Genomic DNA, 14959 nt, shown 5'->3' on the forward strand with positions numbered 1-14959 from the left:
GGCGGCGGGACCAGCAGCAGGAAGTAGGATTGAGTTTTGCCCAGCCAGTACTGCCAGTTCACCAACAGGTAGATGCCCTGGTTGCTGGTCATCACACCCCGGGGGGAGTCTGTCTTGGCTGCTCCATTTGGGGGAGCAAAACCATGAGGTCGGCATCAGAGTGTACCCTCGGCAAGTTTGCTGATGACACAAAACTGGGAGGAGTAGCTGACACACCAGAAGGCTGTGCCGCCGTACAGCGAGACCTGGACAGAGTGTTGGGTGGAGAGGAACCTAATGAAGTTCAAGAAGGGCAAGTGTAGGGTTCTGCACCTCAGAAGGAATAACCCCATGGACCGATACAGGTTAAGGGTTGACCTGCTGGAACACAGCTCTGCAGAGGGACCGGTGAGTCCTGGTGGACAACAAATTGACCATGAACCAGCAATGTGCCCTTGTGGCCAAAAAGGCCAATGGTATCCTGCAGTGCATTAAAAAGAGCGTGGTCAGCAGGTCAAGGGAGGTTATCCTCCCCCTCTACTCTGCCCTGGGGAGACTGCATCTGGAATACTGCGTCCAATTCTGGGCTCCCCAGTTCAAGAAGGACAGGGAACTACTGGAAAGAGTCCAGCAGAGCGGCTGTGAAGACAATGAAGAGACTGGAGCACCTCTCTTACGAGGAAAGGCTGAGACACCGGGGTCTGTTCAGCCTGGAGAAGAGAAGACCGAGAGGGGATCTCATCAATGCTTATCAATATCTAAAGGGTGGGTGTCAAGAGGATGGGGCCAGACTCTTTCCAGTGGTGCCCACTGACAGGACAAGGGGCAACGAACACAAACTGGAACACAGGAAATTCCATCTCAACATGAGGAAAAACTTCTGTACTTTGAGGGTGATGGAGTACTGGCACAGGCTGCCCAGAGAGGTGGTGGAGTCTCCTTTTCTGGAGATACTCAAAACCTGCCTGGATGCGTTCCTGTCCAACCTGCTCTAGGTGACCCTGCTTTGGCAGGGGGGGTTGGGCTAGATGAATCTCCAGAGGTCCCTTCCAAGCCCTGTCATTCTGCGATTCTTTAATCAGCCATGGGCAGCAAGTGGCAGCTCAGCAGCTTCCCCCAAGCCGCCTCCAAGGACAGGGGTTTGTGTTGGGGAGGGGGACCCCCACCCAGCCCACACCATGAGGTGCCACCATCTTCACACACCTGCTCCCCCTCTTCCCTCCCAGCAGAACAATGGACTCACCGATGTCCCCCATGTTCCCCACCAGCCTCTCAGACTCCCAGCCCTCTGCCTCCACCCAGATCTGGTACAACAGGTAGAAACAGAAGGTTTCTCGGCTGAAGTAGAAGGAATTGGGGCTGGCAGTGATGTAGTCTTTGCACTCCTCCATTTCTGGGGCTCCCATGTGCCCCAAGGAGGCAGTGAGAACACTGGTGACCCCCTCCCTCAGCATGCCCTGGGGTCAGCCGGTGCCCCCAGACCCCAAAATACAGCGGGTACGAGGCAAGCAGCTCCATGGAGGTGGTGCTGCTCTGCACCCCAGAGTTGCTCCCCAGCACAAAGCCACCCCCACAGCCTCTCCTTCTATTTGTGGGAGGAAAAACAACTCAGCGAACACCTCCCCAAGCCCTGTTACAGGGAGGGGGCAAGCCATGGCATTTCGGTACCCCCCAATGCCTAGGGAGGAAGGGGGCAGGCAAACCCCTCCATTCCATGGGTTGAGCCATGCCACCCCTCCCCTCAGTAGCTCCTGCTCGTGGTGGCTGGTGATTCACAGCCAGGATATGGTTTCCAGGCTTTCCAAGACTTAACTCATCCTGTACTGGCAGTGGAGGGAGGTGTTGGCCAGGGCAGCATCTCACGGGGCCCAACAGCACTGGTGTGCTTGGGGTAGAGTAGGATGCAGCTCACGCCTGGGTGGCTGCACACCCCTCTGGGGACAGAGAAGAGGGAACCATCAGCCCCCTTCATGGCATCGCATTATGGTGCCTGAGCCCAGGGCTGGTGACAGCCCTTGCTGGGTCCCAGCCCTGCCCCCCAGAGACAAGGTGGGCGTCTGCCTAAACAGAGGTGGGTCTGGGATGGAGCTTGCTCCCTGACCTTCCCGCGGCTCTCACCGTCCTGTGCCAGTCAGGGCAAGGATTCCCTGCAGACTGGGATGCAGCAAGGTGCTTACTGATCCCAGTTGCCCAGGCCATCTTCTGCACTCAGTGGAAGGAGGGCGTAACTGGTTTGAGGAGCTCAACACAAGCCAGCAATGTGTACTCGCAGCCCAGAAAACCAACTGCATCCTGGGCTACATCTAAAGAAGCATGGCAGCAGGGTGAGGGAGGTGATTCTGCCCCTCTACTCTGCTCTGGTGGGACCCCACCTGGAGTACTGCATCCAGCTCTGGGGCCCCCAGCATAGGAAAGACATGGACTGGTTGGAGTGGGTCCAGAGGAGTCCCACAAAGATGACCAGAGGGCTGGAGCACTTCTCCTATGAGGACAGGCTGAGAGAGTTGGGGTTGTTCAGCCTGGAGAAGAGAAGGCTCTGGGGAGACCTTATAGCTCCTTCCAGTACCTGAAGGGGGCCTACAGGAAAGCTGGGGAGGAACTCTTTATCAGGGATTGTAGTGATAGGACAAGGGGTAATGGTTTTTAACTGGAAGAGGGTAGATTTAGATTAGCTGTTAGGAAGAAACTCTTTACTCTAAGGGTGCTGAGACACTGGAACAGGTTGCCCAGGGAAGCTGTGGGTCCCCCATCCTTGAAGGTGTTTAAGACCAGGTTGGATGGGGCTTTGAGCTTTGGTCTAGTGGGAGATGTCTCTGCCCATGGCAGGGGGGGTTGGAACTTGATGATCTTTAAGGTTCCCTTCCAACCGAAACCATTCTCTGTTTCTATGGAGCTGTCTGGGGTGTCACTGTCAGCAGCAGAGCAGCCTGGGAACACATCCCCCTCTTTCCCCTCTCCCCGGGATGGGGACAGTAACATCTGCGAAAGGTGCAGATGGGAACAGAAACCACGTTGGCCATCCCAGTGAAACCTGCCGGGTGGGTGCGAGCATCTCCAGCCCTGCTTGCAGGGGGTCACTGGGCTGCAAAACGGGGACTTGTTTTGGCTTCCCAAAAGGGGTTATTTTTTCTAGATGTGGAGGAACCATTGATTTGTTCCTACATGGGAGCATATAAAAGCCAAAGCACAAGTAGGATTCCAGGTACTTTTCTGCTCTGGCTGAGCTCACAAATTGCACAGGTCACTTTTGCTTGAATCTGAGTGTGTAAAATGGCAAGGTGTCTTTGGTGAGCCAGGACAGGGGAGCAGTAGAAAGCCAAGGAGTTATTTTCTTGAGCCAAGTGGCTTTCAGACCTCAATCCTGGGACTTTTTCCTTCCGCATCACTGACTCGTGCCCATCCCTTGGCTACCCAGTCTCCCTGCAGTGTCCCTGAACACACTGAAGTCCCGTGATGCAGACTAGCGATAAGGGAAACAAGACCCTCCAACCCCCTTGGCCTCAGGCACAAGCAGAACCCCATTTCCCTGGCAAACCGAAGCCCCTCTCCGCAGGGAAGCGGCTAACTCTGCCTGCTTGGGTGGGCAATGCCAGTCTGCCGTGGGGGCATCTCTACCTCAGGGATCCAGGTACCCGCTGGAGACGCCGGCCATGGCAGCGCAGATGAGGAGGCAGTAGTCAAGCAGCTCTGCCATCTGGGGAAACAGAATGGATCAAGCATATGGACAATTAAAAATGCATTGACGGCGTTTAGCGGGAGTTGTTTTCCCAGCTTATTTTAAACCCTGTTTCCCAGTCGTTGCAGCCCTGGGGACAGCGAGGACTTCCTCCCCTGCTCACAGGGGTTTTGGTGTGCGGAGGCTGAACTGGGCATTTGCTCCTTGGTGGATGGGAGAGTTTACAGCTGGATTTTGAGCTTACAGTCATCCCTCTGCAGCAGGTTTGGGGGGGTGCGTGGATTTGAGCCTGCCTCCCCTCTCTGGCTGGCTCTGCACATCACAGCCCTCTTCTTCTTCCTCCTCCTTTTCCTCCTCCTCCTCCTTGTCTGGGACAGGAGTGCAGTGTTTGCAATGTGAAAATTTCAGCTTAGGCAAAATATTGGCCACAACTTTGGCTTTTGTTTTTTTGGGTTTTTTTTGGCCACTGGGGCTGGCTGTGCTAAAGGAACAGCATTTGTCCATTATAGGAGCACCCTTTATAAGGGTGATAACTGCTTGCTATATAATAATATATAATTAGCAAGGATTTTCTCGTAATCTAGTCTAATTGGCAGAGACCGTGGATGTTGTTCAGTGGACTGCTAGCAGAAGAATGAGAGCACCATTAATTGCAGTGTAACCCTGGCACAGGCTTCCTTTTTTCTGCTTCCTGCAGCACATCAGAGTCCCTTCGTGCCTCAGTTTCCCCTCCTCTGAAGTGCCTGTACATCCACCTGAACAGGGCGGGCACTGCCCAGAGGGGCGAGGGTTTGCCAGCTGTGGTCCACCAGGCTGGGGAACTCCCCAGCATGTTCCCCTCCCTCTACCTCTTCTCTCCTTTCCTCTATCCTTCCTCTGCTCCAGTCCCCAGTTTCTGCTCCATCTTACACTCCTGCCCCGTGGTGTGCCAACATACCCTGGGAGGAAAGTTCCTGGAGCCTACTTCAAATGATCAGGGCTCCAAAAGACATCTTTGGCTTCTCCTTGCCTTAACATCTCTTAATGCGGGGCCAGCCTAGCAAACCCTTCATATTACAGTTCTGCCAGCAAAGAAAATAAGATCTGAAAGTTTGGGTTCTTTGTGGAGAAACCTTTGAAGAGCCTCTTAAAAGATGAAAAATGGTGAGCTGCTGTGCACTTTCTTTTTCTGAAGGACAGGGAGGGTCTTGTCTACTCCTGTCTTCTGTCGCCCAAGTCATTTGCAGCAGGACAAAGCTATCCTGAGCCGTGCCTGCTGATGCGGAATGGAGCAAGCTCTCACCTGGTGCCTTCCCAAACTTACTCATCAGAAGTCAGCTCTGACAGGGGTGAATTCCCCCTCCATCCCTCCCAGAGCTGCTCCAGGCCCACCCTGTACTCCCCAAGCACCAGCAGCACAGGCAGGGGAGGAGAGCAGGAGATGTCACTCACCTCCAGAAGGTCCTTCCCTCCTGTCTTTGCTGGGTGCAGCAGGTCTCTTTAGGTCTTTTGGCTTTATGTACTCTTTTGTTGAAAGACATCTGTGGGCTCAGCTTAATCTGGTCAGACAAGGGAAAGAAAGAAGAACCTTTTCTCCAGGTTGGGAGCCTCCTTCATTTAACGTTTCCCCTGTAAAAAGGGAACCAGCTATTTCAAAGGCACTGCGCCAGAGAAACCAAGCACAAGGGAGCCACTGCTCAGCCCTTTCATCCTCCCTTTTAATCTAAAAGGGTTTCCCCAGCGTGAAGACAGCAGCTTGTCGAGAGTCCCTGCCCTTGTAAGGCGTCTTACCAGTACCCTGTGGCTGGTCTGCACCACACAGCAGTTGCCAAGGAAAACCGGAGGAGAAAGAGCAGAATTCGGGACAAATGCATGTCTGGGCCGGTGAAGCCAAACCTTAGGATGCTGAGAGGCCCTTTCTTCCTCCAGCCCGATGTGTAACCCATGTAGCAGGGGAACCCAAGCTAGTGAAGGTCCTGCAGGACCCCCTGTGAGTGGGTTTGCCACAGGCAATCTATAGGTGATCAGATGTTTCAGTGCCAGGCCAGCCTTGGGAGCGATGCACTCTGCAGGGTTCAGGTGCCTGTGCCCTTCCAGATCCTCTATTTTATGGGCTTTCCAGAGGTCACATGAAAAACAGCTAGTGAACGGATCACAGCACTGGGAACCGGCCATCTCTGGCCTCCTGCTTTATCCACGAGCTGCATGGCTCCAGCCTTCCCTCTGGCTGCATCGCTCCAGAGAGAAAAGGACAAACTAAGGAGTAGCAAACGGATTCAGTTGGTAACCTAAGGCATAAATAAACGCAGGTGTGCAGGTAAGATTGGTCCAAGGGGGGAATCTGGTCTTTACAGAGTAATTAAAAACAAAATTACTGTCAGGTATCGAGTATCCTGTTGTCACATTCAGCATCACCCTTTGGGAAAACTCAGCATCACCCTTTCTGCCCCTCTACTCCACTCTCTTGAGACCCCACCTGGAGTACTGTGTCCAGCTCTGGGGTTCCCAGCATAAGAAGGACATGGACCAGTTGGAGCAGGTCCAGAGGAGGCCACAAAGATGATCAGAGGGCTGAAGCACCTCTGCTATAGAGACAGGCTGAAATAGTTGGGGTTGTTCAGTCTGGAGAAGAGAAGGCTCCAGGAAGACCTTATAGCCCCTTCCAGTACCTAAAGGGGCTACAGGAGAGCTGGGGAGGGACCCTTTATCAGGGAGTGTAGTGACAGGACGAGGGGTAATGGTTTTAAACTGGAAGAGGGGAGATTTAGATTAGATATTAGGAAGAAATTTTTCATGATGAGGGTGATGAGCCCCTGGCCCAGGTTGCCCAGAGAAGCTGTGGCTGCCCCATCCCTGGAGGTGTTCAAGGCCAGGTTGGATGGGGCTTTGAGTGATCTGGGCTGGTGGGAGGTGTCCCTGCCCAGGGCAGGGGGGTTGGAACGATATGATCTTTAAGGTCCCTTCCAACCTAAACCATTCTATGATTCTCTGAAAAATATTTGGCACGTATTGAGAATGAAGTAAAAGAAAACCTCTGCAATGCAAGCCCTAAAGAACTGAAGGTATCCAAAACAGATTTTAAAAAGTCTCTCTTTCCTGAAGGCTGCTCAGAAAAGGAAGGTGTCAGGGACCAAGAAAGGGCATGGAAAAAGTCACCTGGAAGGGATGGGTCTGGCAGAGCTTTGCTTATATCCCAAAACAGAGTCTGAAGGCCTAGGACAGCCTGAGCTTGTAGTTTGTATGGAGCAGAATAGCTCACATGTACCTCTAGGTTGTTCCACGCTGCCTGTGGACTTGGGGAGGCTCTGGCTGTCCCGTGCTAAGCCCAGGTGATGCTTGGACAGCCTGTAAGATCACAGCGAAAGGATCTCAGACAGGCCTGCTGACAGTAGCTGGTATCTCTTTTGGCTTGCACCACTGCAAAAGGGATGCACGAAGGAGAGGTGCTCAGGATGTAGTTTTACTTTTTTTCTAAACACACCTTGAGGACAAGGCTGGCATTCCCCACCTTCTTCCCATTTCTCCACAAATTACAAAAAACACAGGGGTACTCTGGACCACGCAGGTCCTTCTTTGTATCTATGTTGCTCTTGCTTTTAAATTTTATAGTGCTGTGTCATGAATGGCAGCCCTTCCACAGGACTATTTATTAATAAGTGGGGAAAGAATCATTCACATCACTTTTCCGTCTCTCAGTTGGTTCCCAGGGCTAAACCGTAAAAACAAAAGTGGATCTCACCAAGTTGCGGTTTTCAGAGTAGAACTGCCATCACTATAGAGAAATTCACTTTCAGACAGCAATTGTCCTCAGTTGTTAGCCGCACTGTGTATCCCAAAAAATGTAGGCGATTCCTGGACCTGTCTTGCAAACCAATGCACAGCACAGTGTAAACTGGCAGTGTTCAGATAAGCCAGAGTTCTCCAGCTGTGCCTGACCTGTATGGGAAACTTCTCTGGCCCTGCATTCATTAGAACATAACTTCCTCATTTGGTGGACTGTTGCTTCTCACACGTTACCTAAAGAGAAAACACAGCCCAGCACCAGGAACAGAAAGCTGAAAATAAATACTGCAGGTCTTGGCACTGCAGCTCTGGAAGCAAAAGTTCATTGATCCCAAACTCCTTCCATGATAGTCCAGGATACATGAATTCAATTACAGCTGTGCAGTTTGAAGTTATTTAAGTGGGAAATGGAGCCGATTACTTGTAAGAAATAGAGGGTTTTCACATCTCTTGCTGCAGCCTGGTCAACAAGTGTTAAGTCTTCATTGACACATTATCCATATAGCCACCACCTATGTATCTGCCAGTTTGTCTCATACCGTCTCCAACACACCTAACCTTAACTTTCTACAAATGAAATGTTTGTACACCAGAGCATCACTGTTTTCAGAGCAGCCAGCTGTTTGAAGATACCTTCACGATGTGTACGAAAACAACCCCAACAAAACGGTCTTGCACTGGCCCAAGCAAACAAGACAGGGTTTAGATGTTTTTAAAAGAACCTGCAGTTATCTAATTAAATTTGAGTTCAACACCTCAGGTAAGTTTTGGGTGTTTCTTTAGCTTCTGGTGTTCACAGAAGAAAAAAGTATTTAGCAGGTCTACATAATGACATTCAGTCATGTGAAGATCTGAACGAAGACTAATTCGTAGTTTTCCCACTGCATTATTTGTCCTTAAGTGACTCTTCTGAAATAAGTGCTGACCACAACTGATCAAAAGACACTTCCTTATGGTATATCAAGACTTCAATTCCCATGACCGTGAATAGACAGGTTTCCCTCATCCCTGTATCTGGTTCTGTCTACCCTGATAACTCAGGAAAACGTTTGTGACCAGTCCCTTGTGTATGTACACACACACAGAACAGAGAGCACTTTATTACCTACCAGCAGAGAAGCACTGTGCCTGTCACAGCTTTAATAGGAGCTTATGGAGAACAAGATGACTTGTGGCACTAAAGAAATCAGAACAAATATGACAGGCAAGATTTCCAGTCTTTAAGAACTAGGAATTAAAGCAATAGTTTGTTGCTTAAATTTGTTCACACAATCATTCTGAACCATGTTGCTTTTGGAGGAAAAAAGCCTTTTAAAGGAGCATTTTGCTTAAAACATAATTTTATTTAGAAAATTCATTTCATGTCTTTTTTTTCACATTACAGTAAGAACAAGCACCACATTTAAATCATGAGTGAGGTATGGAAATCTGAGTGAGCTGTTCATTAAACAGCAGAGGCATTAGATAGCACCTATACTCCAGGGTGTTTCCATTTTCACCCCAGGGCTTTAGAATACGCCCACAATTGCAGGATGACTGAGCCTACGGACTGGTGGCTAGCAAGCTATTGAAACCCATTTTGCATCCAGCTCTGAAAGGCAGCAAAGGGAAATCACCTGGCTCAGCAAAACAGCTAGCTCTTGGCACAGGCAGGGCCCAGCTGCAGCAGACGTGGCTGATTTAGGGTTAACTAGAGTTTGCAGTTATCCACTAGGAATCTCCTCCCATGGACCAATTATCCTGAATTCCCAGTATTTCCTACCAGCATAGCACAGAGGTGCTCCTTTAAGTGATTCAGCTGATTACACCTGAAGATCCACATCAGGGATGGAGCTCAACTGAGGTATGACAAACAGGCAGAAGTGAGAAGCAGGTGAGTCAGCAAGGATGGTTTTGTAGCAGGAAAATATACAGCAGAGTAGAAGAAACTGTTCTTGCAACAAGCCCACATGGATTTCTACCAAGTCAGATTTACAGCACCATTTTCATCATTAGTAGTTCTTGTCTCCAGCAGCCTTGTTCATAGAGTGGTGCCAAGTGAGTCACACTGTCAGCACTTCTGCACTCCCTTCACGACAGAAAGGGCTCCCAGTTCCACAAAGATGTAGGCACATGAAGTTCTCACTCAGGATCAAGCATGACACCTCACTTTTTATGACTCTGTACAAACGTGCGGACAGTGAGCGTGCCGGTCTTCACTTCTGCTCGGATTTCAGGTTTGTGCTTTAATGAGAAGACAAGAGCTCGCACCATTCTGCGATACGGTGCGCTAATGAGACGGGAAGAGAGGTGAAAAGCTTCTCGCTCAATATTTTCAGCCAGTGGGTGATCAATCTGAAAACAGCAAAGTATAAAATTAGATCTTTACATTTAATAAGGAGACCAACTGATTGAAATTGGAGTTTGGTGCTTCTCAGTGTTTCTTCATTAATCAGCTTAGATTCAAGGAAATCTACTTCCCATCACAAGTGTAACAGGAAGAGCAATTTAATTCCACCCTAGCAATTAAGGAACAAGGCAACGTGGTCAGTAGCAGGGAAGATATCCACATCTCCAGCTGGGTGGCAGTACTTTGCTATCACAACAGGGAACTAATCTGCAGCTAGCTTTGGGTATGAAGCTCAACCGCAATTATAAGCGATGTTGTACTGTCTCCATAAAGCTCACTTTTGATCTTGCTGATACAAGGTACCTTGGATACTATTTTAAACTTGATTCCAACAGCAACTCTAAGACATGCCAAACACTTGGCAACTCTGCCTGGTGCTATAAAGGGAAATGTGGGCTCTCAGTGTGTAGAAGGAGGTGTAATTAAGAATGCAGAAAGGGATTTGCTAAATGTTAATTATATAGTTATTGCTTCAACATGTGCCAAAACCTGTAATTTAGCACAGCTTAGGACAAAAAAATCCCCCACCCATCAAGAAATGGTTTTAATTTCACTTCTGCCTTTTGTGATGGGGAATCTCCCATGCTTTGCATACAGTAGATTCCAGTATGCCAAGCAGTATTCGTCCAAGTCCTTTGCCCATTCTGGTTTTGCTACTCATCGCCAAATTGCCCCCCCCCCTGTTGGGCAGCACTAGAAGGCCCGGGATACATTCAGCCCCACCTTCCCTTCTCCTTTTTGTCAGCCTCTCAGGTGTCCCTGCTCCCCATGTGCTGGACCTCTGTGGCTCCCCTGCCTATATATGCTGTTCACCTGCTGCTGTAAGCTCCACTTGCACATATGGTGGTAGCTGCAAGGTAGAAGGGTATTTTTCCTTGCTTTGCTTTCAGGCGAGTCCTGTTCAGAGGCAATTCTGCTTTACCCAATTCTTGTTGTTTTAAGGTGGTACCATAGCCTTTATGTCCACCAGGTTCAGACTTTACTACCAGTCTTATCACCATGCATAGATGTGCTTTCCAAGAACTAAGCCTGACCCAGTGGCCTGGCAAAGGTGAGCTCCCACCTTTCTGAGGCGTTCCCACAGCAAACTATCCTTTTGTGCTGCCTCAGTCCAGACAGACTGCAAGTTGGAGAGGTTGTTCTCATAGCTAGCAAGCACATAGCTTCGAAACTCTTGAGTGCTTATCGCTTGACTTGCCATTTAAAGGATAATTAATGAATAAATTAAAAAGGATAATTATTATGGCATTTCATAGACCAAGCAAACTAGTCATTAAGCCTTACAGCAAAACCCTGTTCATTTACTTAAAGATACCTGAGGGATCTGGTATTTATCACCACTTTATATACTGTCAACCTTGCCTCTCTGTTTTTGCAATAGATTTAAATTTACAAATGTTTAATTACTTAAATATGAAACAACCAAGAGGTCCCAGTGTTGCTTTCACAGCTGTTAAGCATTAGGAAAAACTTTATGTTCTAATAACTTCCTCCTTCTGTTGTACAGCCCAACTGCAGTAGACACGCAACTATTCTGTTGGCTGGTTATATAAATGAGAGCAAATAGACCTCACAATCAGCACGGTTACTTGGTTAACAACCTTGAAAACAAAGCTACTTATAAATAGGGACACACAGTAAACCACTGAAAATAGGAACAGATCATCTGGTCTCGTCCCCACTTTGCAGGCAGGACTAGCTTTACAGTAGCTACGGCTGAAAAAGGTTTGTTTAACTTGTTCTTACAAGAAGTAACTCTTTGAGCCAAAAACAAACGGATCTGAACGCTACCTCTAGATCCAGGGCTTCACAAAGCAGCTTCCGCGCGTTCTTTCTGAAAGCCTCGGTCTTGGGATCGCTCCTGACCTCTATTGAGGGCTTGTTTGAATGGTCTTTGATGAAAGCTCGCCACTCCGTGTAAATATCTTTGGCAAGGCTGGCCACATCGTGATCGGAATGTTTCCGCATCTTATTCACTGTGTGACCTGGAAAACAGTAACAGTTCCTTCAGGTTTGGTAGGCGGACAAACTATAATGGACACCAGTCAAACCACATCGGTGCTAAAGGAGCCACACACATTTTTAATTCAGGAAGTGTCAGCAAAACAACCAGAGCATCAATACAGATACAAATATATAATTACTAGGAATTAAGCCCGAAGTTCTCAATTCTTGACTTCTGCAGTGATTTTCTGCCTGAGTCACTAGCAAGGAATTGACCAATACATATGAAAATTACCTTCCCAAGTCACCAAGGTGTGAAGCGACAGGTAATACAGGGCTACATTAATTTTCTACACAGATACTAGATCTGGTGAAAGCTTGCAAGATTAGCCTACAAAGAATATTGATTTTAAACTGAAAACCCCTTTAAGGAAACAGATGTTGCTGGTGACGGCTATAGCATTTTAACACACAAACACCACAGTGACTCCAAGCAGAATCTTTCCAATCCACAGGGCCTGCCAGTGCAAAAGAGGCTTTCCTCTGAGAGGAGACAAAAGGGACCTTCTTCTAGCGGGGTATTTGTCTCTGACCACTAGCGCTGTTGGCCAGGAGATGTCACTGTTAGGCTTCGGTGGCTCTTCCAGCCCAGCCGCGTTCAGGCAGGCATCAGGGAAAAAAATCACGGGAAAAGCCTGAATAAGCTGAACATGGCAAATGAAGCGACAATTCAGAAGTAAGGGGAAAGGGGGAGCTCGCATCTCCTTTTCTAAGACAAGGGGGGCTGTTTGAATGGAGATTGAGCTGCTCCAATGGCAAACAAAGGCAAGCACCACTGTCTCTTGTGCCAGGATCCTCTTCATAGACAGGAAAGGCAGGGACCATGTGGTCTCACATTATCCCTCCCCCAAGTCCAATGGAAAAGAGCCAGGCATCGGGATATGTCATTGGCATGGAGCTGCCCCTCTGCTGGGGATTTCTCAGCATGAGGATGCAGTAAGCAGTTCTGGGACAATCTGAGGAGAATTTCTCACACGTTCAGAACATTCAGCCAGGTCAAATAGATGAGCCACGTCTCAGATGGCAAGAGAGCACTCTGCCATGCCCCTGACAGACAGCAGGAGAAGGAACAAAATACACAGGTGCCCAAGAAGAGCTCTTCAAAAATTTGACTACAGAAGGGCTGATGCAGTATTTGGTAATAAGCAAGCAATCTGGGAGGAATTAAAGGATGGCTGACTTTTTCAGTACAAGCTCTGAGAACTGCAGGCTGGATATCAACAATTTTTTATTGACAGCTACACTCGTTTCTTAAAAAGCTTGCAAGCTAGTCTCTTTTGTACTGACAAGCCAAGCAGACACAAGACAGTCTAATATTCACAGTCCAGTTCAGACAAGATGTACCTATTTTTGTTGAAATTAACACTTCCTTGGAAGGTATTTTCTTCTTCAGCTCCTCCAAAGCTTCGATCAGATTCTCTTTCGGTTGCCCAGGAAGCTCAAGCATAGACTTCCATCGTTTTATGTCTTCCACAACCACAACTCTCTGGAAAATAGAAAAGCCATTAGGAAAGCGGAATATTCTTATTATAAATAAGGACACTGGCTTCATCTTGGCTAATGGGGATGTTATCAACACATGAATTATTGATTATCGTATGAACCAGAGCTCAGAATACATGATGGCCTGGAATGATGGGTACTTGCTTGAGATTAGCAGCCTACTGCTAATCAAGACTGAAGTAATGAGAAAGCAAAGCGAGATCCTTCACCTTGGTCTGCCAAACTTTGGGCATGTAACAGCAAATGTCTGCTAGAAGAGAAGTGCTTTGAATTGAATGAATCCATTGTATAAATGTCTCTCTCTAGAAAAGGGGATTAAGAAGGAGGAAGCTAATTATCTTTAGCAGCCTGGCAGAATCTGAATCCTGCTCAGATTGCCTTTAAATTTAAAATAATGCCAGCAGGGAGAGAAACAAAGCATTAGGGAACATGAACGCAAACTCAAGTACACCGGATATTTGCAGTGGTTTTTGCCCTGCTTTTGCCACAGACCTTGACAGAACAGGCTGCAAAGAGTGCAGGTCTCATCTTTCAGATGTGAGGCATCTTACAAAGAGTTAGCAATAGTCAGACAGCTGGGGTGCTTTATGCGCCAGTCTTTTGCTTTCTGCCTTACATTATTAAGCACTTTGGTGCAGCAAATGTTTTCCTGTTCTGTTTCCACAAACGGGTGGCAAAGAGGGGCTCAGCTCTTACGCAGGTCTCACGCAGGACCACCATGCAACCGACTGAAGGGGTCTCCTTGCTGGGAAGAGAAGTGAGCCAGCTGGCAATATTGAAGCTGGTGCTGTCACCTGGCTGTGCTTGAATTGTGTGCCCAGCCTGACCCTACACCACCCCAAATGGGCAGGAAGGAGCCAAGTTATAAACCATCTCGGTTTAGGAAACCCCTTTCAATGCAGTAGAGCTCTCTGCACCTTTCTAACTTCGCTTCCCTGTTCTGTGAGGATGCCACCTCGACACTGCAAAGATTTCCGTGAGGAACTGGAACCACAGGTGCATCCCTAGGCGGGCACAGAGTGACTGCTGGCAAGGTGTGCTGGGATTAACACCTTCCCTGATGATAAAGCACATCAGTTTGGGATTTACACGACGTTCCTCCCGCTGTCACTCCACGCTGTTTGGCTCTGTGCAGAGGCAGGATGGCGGCCAGCCGAAGGCCTGACACCCCTTCTTCCATCCGAGGTGCCTCAGGGCCAGCCTAGCTCCTCCCGGGGTGCTCCCGCCAACCTCGCACACAGCCCCTGGGGAACAGCGCGGTCCTGCCCCAGCGCAAGGCCGGGGGAAGGCCTCACCCTGTGCCCTCGAAGGCAGCAGCCCCCGCAGCAACAGCGGGTGCCGCGGGGTGCGGCCCCCCCCCGCCTCAGGCCCGGGAGGCCGGGCCGAGCCGTGCTACCCCTCCCTCGCCCCCCCAAACACCGGTGACCTGCCTTGAGGGACTCGAGAGTAGCCTGCCGGTAGGCGCGGGGGGCTGGCGCGGCCCGGCGGGGGCTCTCCGGACAGCGGGCCCTGCGCCCCACGAACCGGTCCATTCTCCCGCCCTCCCGGAAGCGGCTGCCCCGCCCTTTCCGCCGGGTAGTTCCCGCCGGAAGTGAAGCCCTACGGAGTGGCTGGGGCCGCCCCGCGGCACGGACTACACCTCCCGG

At 49.4% G+C, this 14959-nt stretch overlaps 1 protein-coding gene across 1 annotated transcript; it reads right to left on the reverse strand.

Annotated features, from left to right (window-relative positions):
- Positions 1–9450: 9450 nt before the first annotated feature.
- Positions 9451–14845, reverse strand: TCEANC2 (transcription elongation factor A (SII) N-terminal and central domain containing 2). The gene is made up of 4 exons (XM_009884601.1): positions 14744–14845; positions 13155–13296; positions 11598–11791; positions 9451–9751 (listed from the first exon to the last, which is right to left on the reverse strand). Exons 1-4 carry the CDS (start codon positions 14843–14845, stop codon positions 9563–9565), a joined length of 627 nt encoding a protein of 208 aa, XP_009882903.1. The 3' UTR covers positions 9451–9562.
- Positions 14846–14959: the final 114 nt, after the last annotated feature.

The sequence above is a fragment of the Charadrius vociferus genome, unplaced genomic scaffold (genome assembly GCF_000708025.1).
Source record: "Charadrius vociferus isolate BGI_N301 unplaced genomic scaffold, ASM70802v2 scaffold163, whole genome shotgun sequence".
Lineage (NCBI taxonomy): Eukaryota > Metazoa > Chordata > Aves > Charadriiformes > Charadriidae > Charadrius > Charadrius vociferus.

Excerpts from the sequence above, each read along its gene's own strand:
- TCEANC2 (XM_009884601.1), bottom strand. The coding sequence starts at position 14,845 with ATGGACCGGTTCGTGGGGCGCAGGGCCCGCTGTCCGGAGAGCCCCCGC. Across the intron at positions 11,792-13,154 it reads GTTAATTTCAACAAAAATAG|GTCACACAGTGAATAAGATG; the intron begins GTACATCTTGTC and ends ACTGTTTTCCAG. Across the intron at positions 9,752-11,597 it reads GTGAAGCCCTGGATCTAGAG|ATTGATCACCCACTGGCTGA; the intron begins GTAGCGTTCAGA and ends TGCTGTTTTCAG.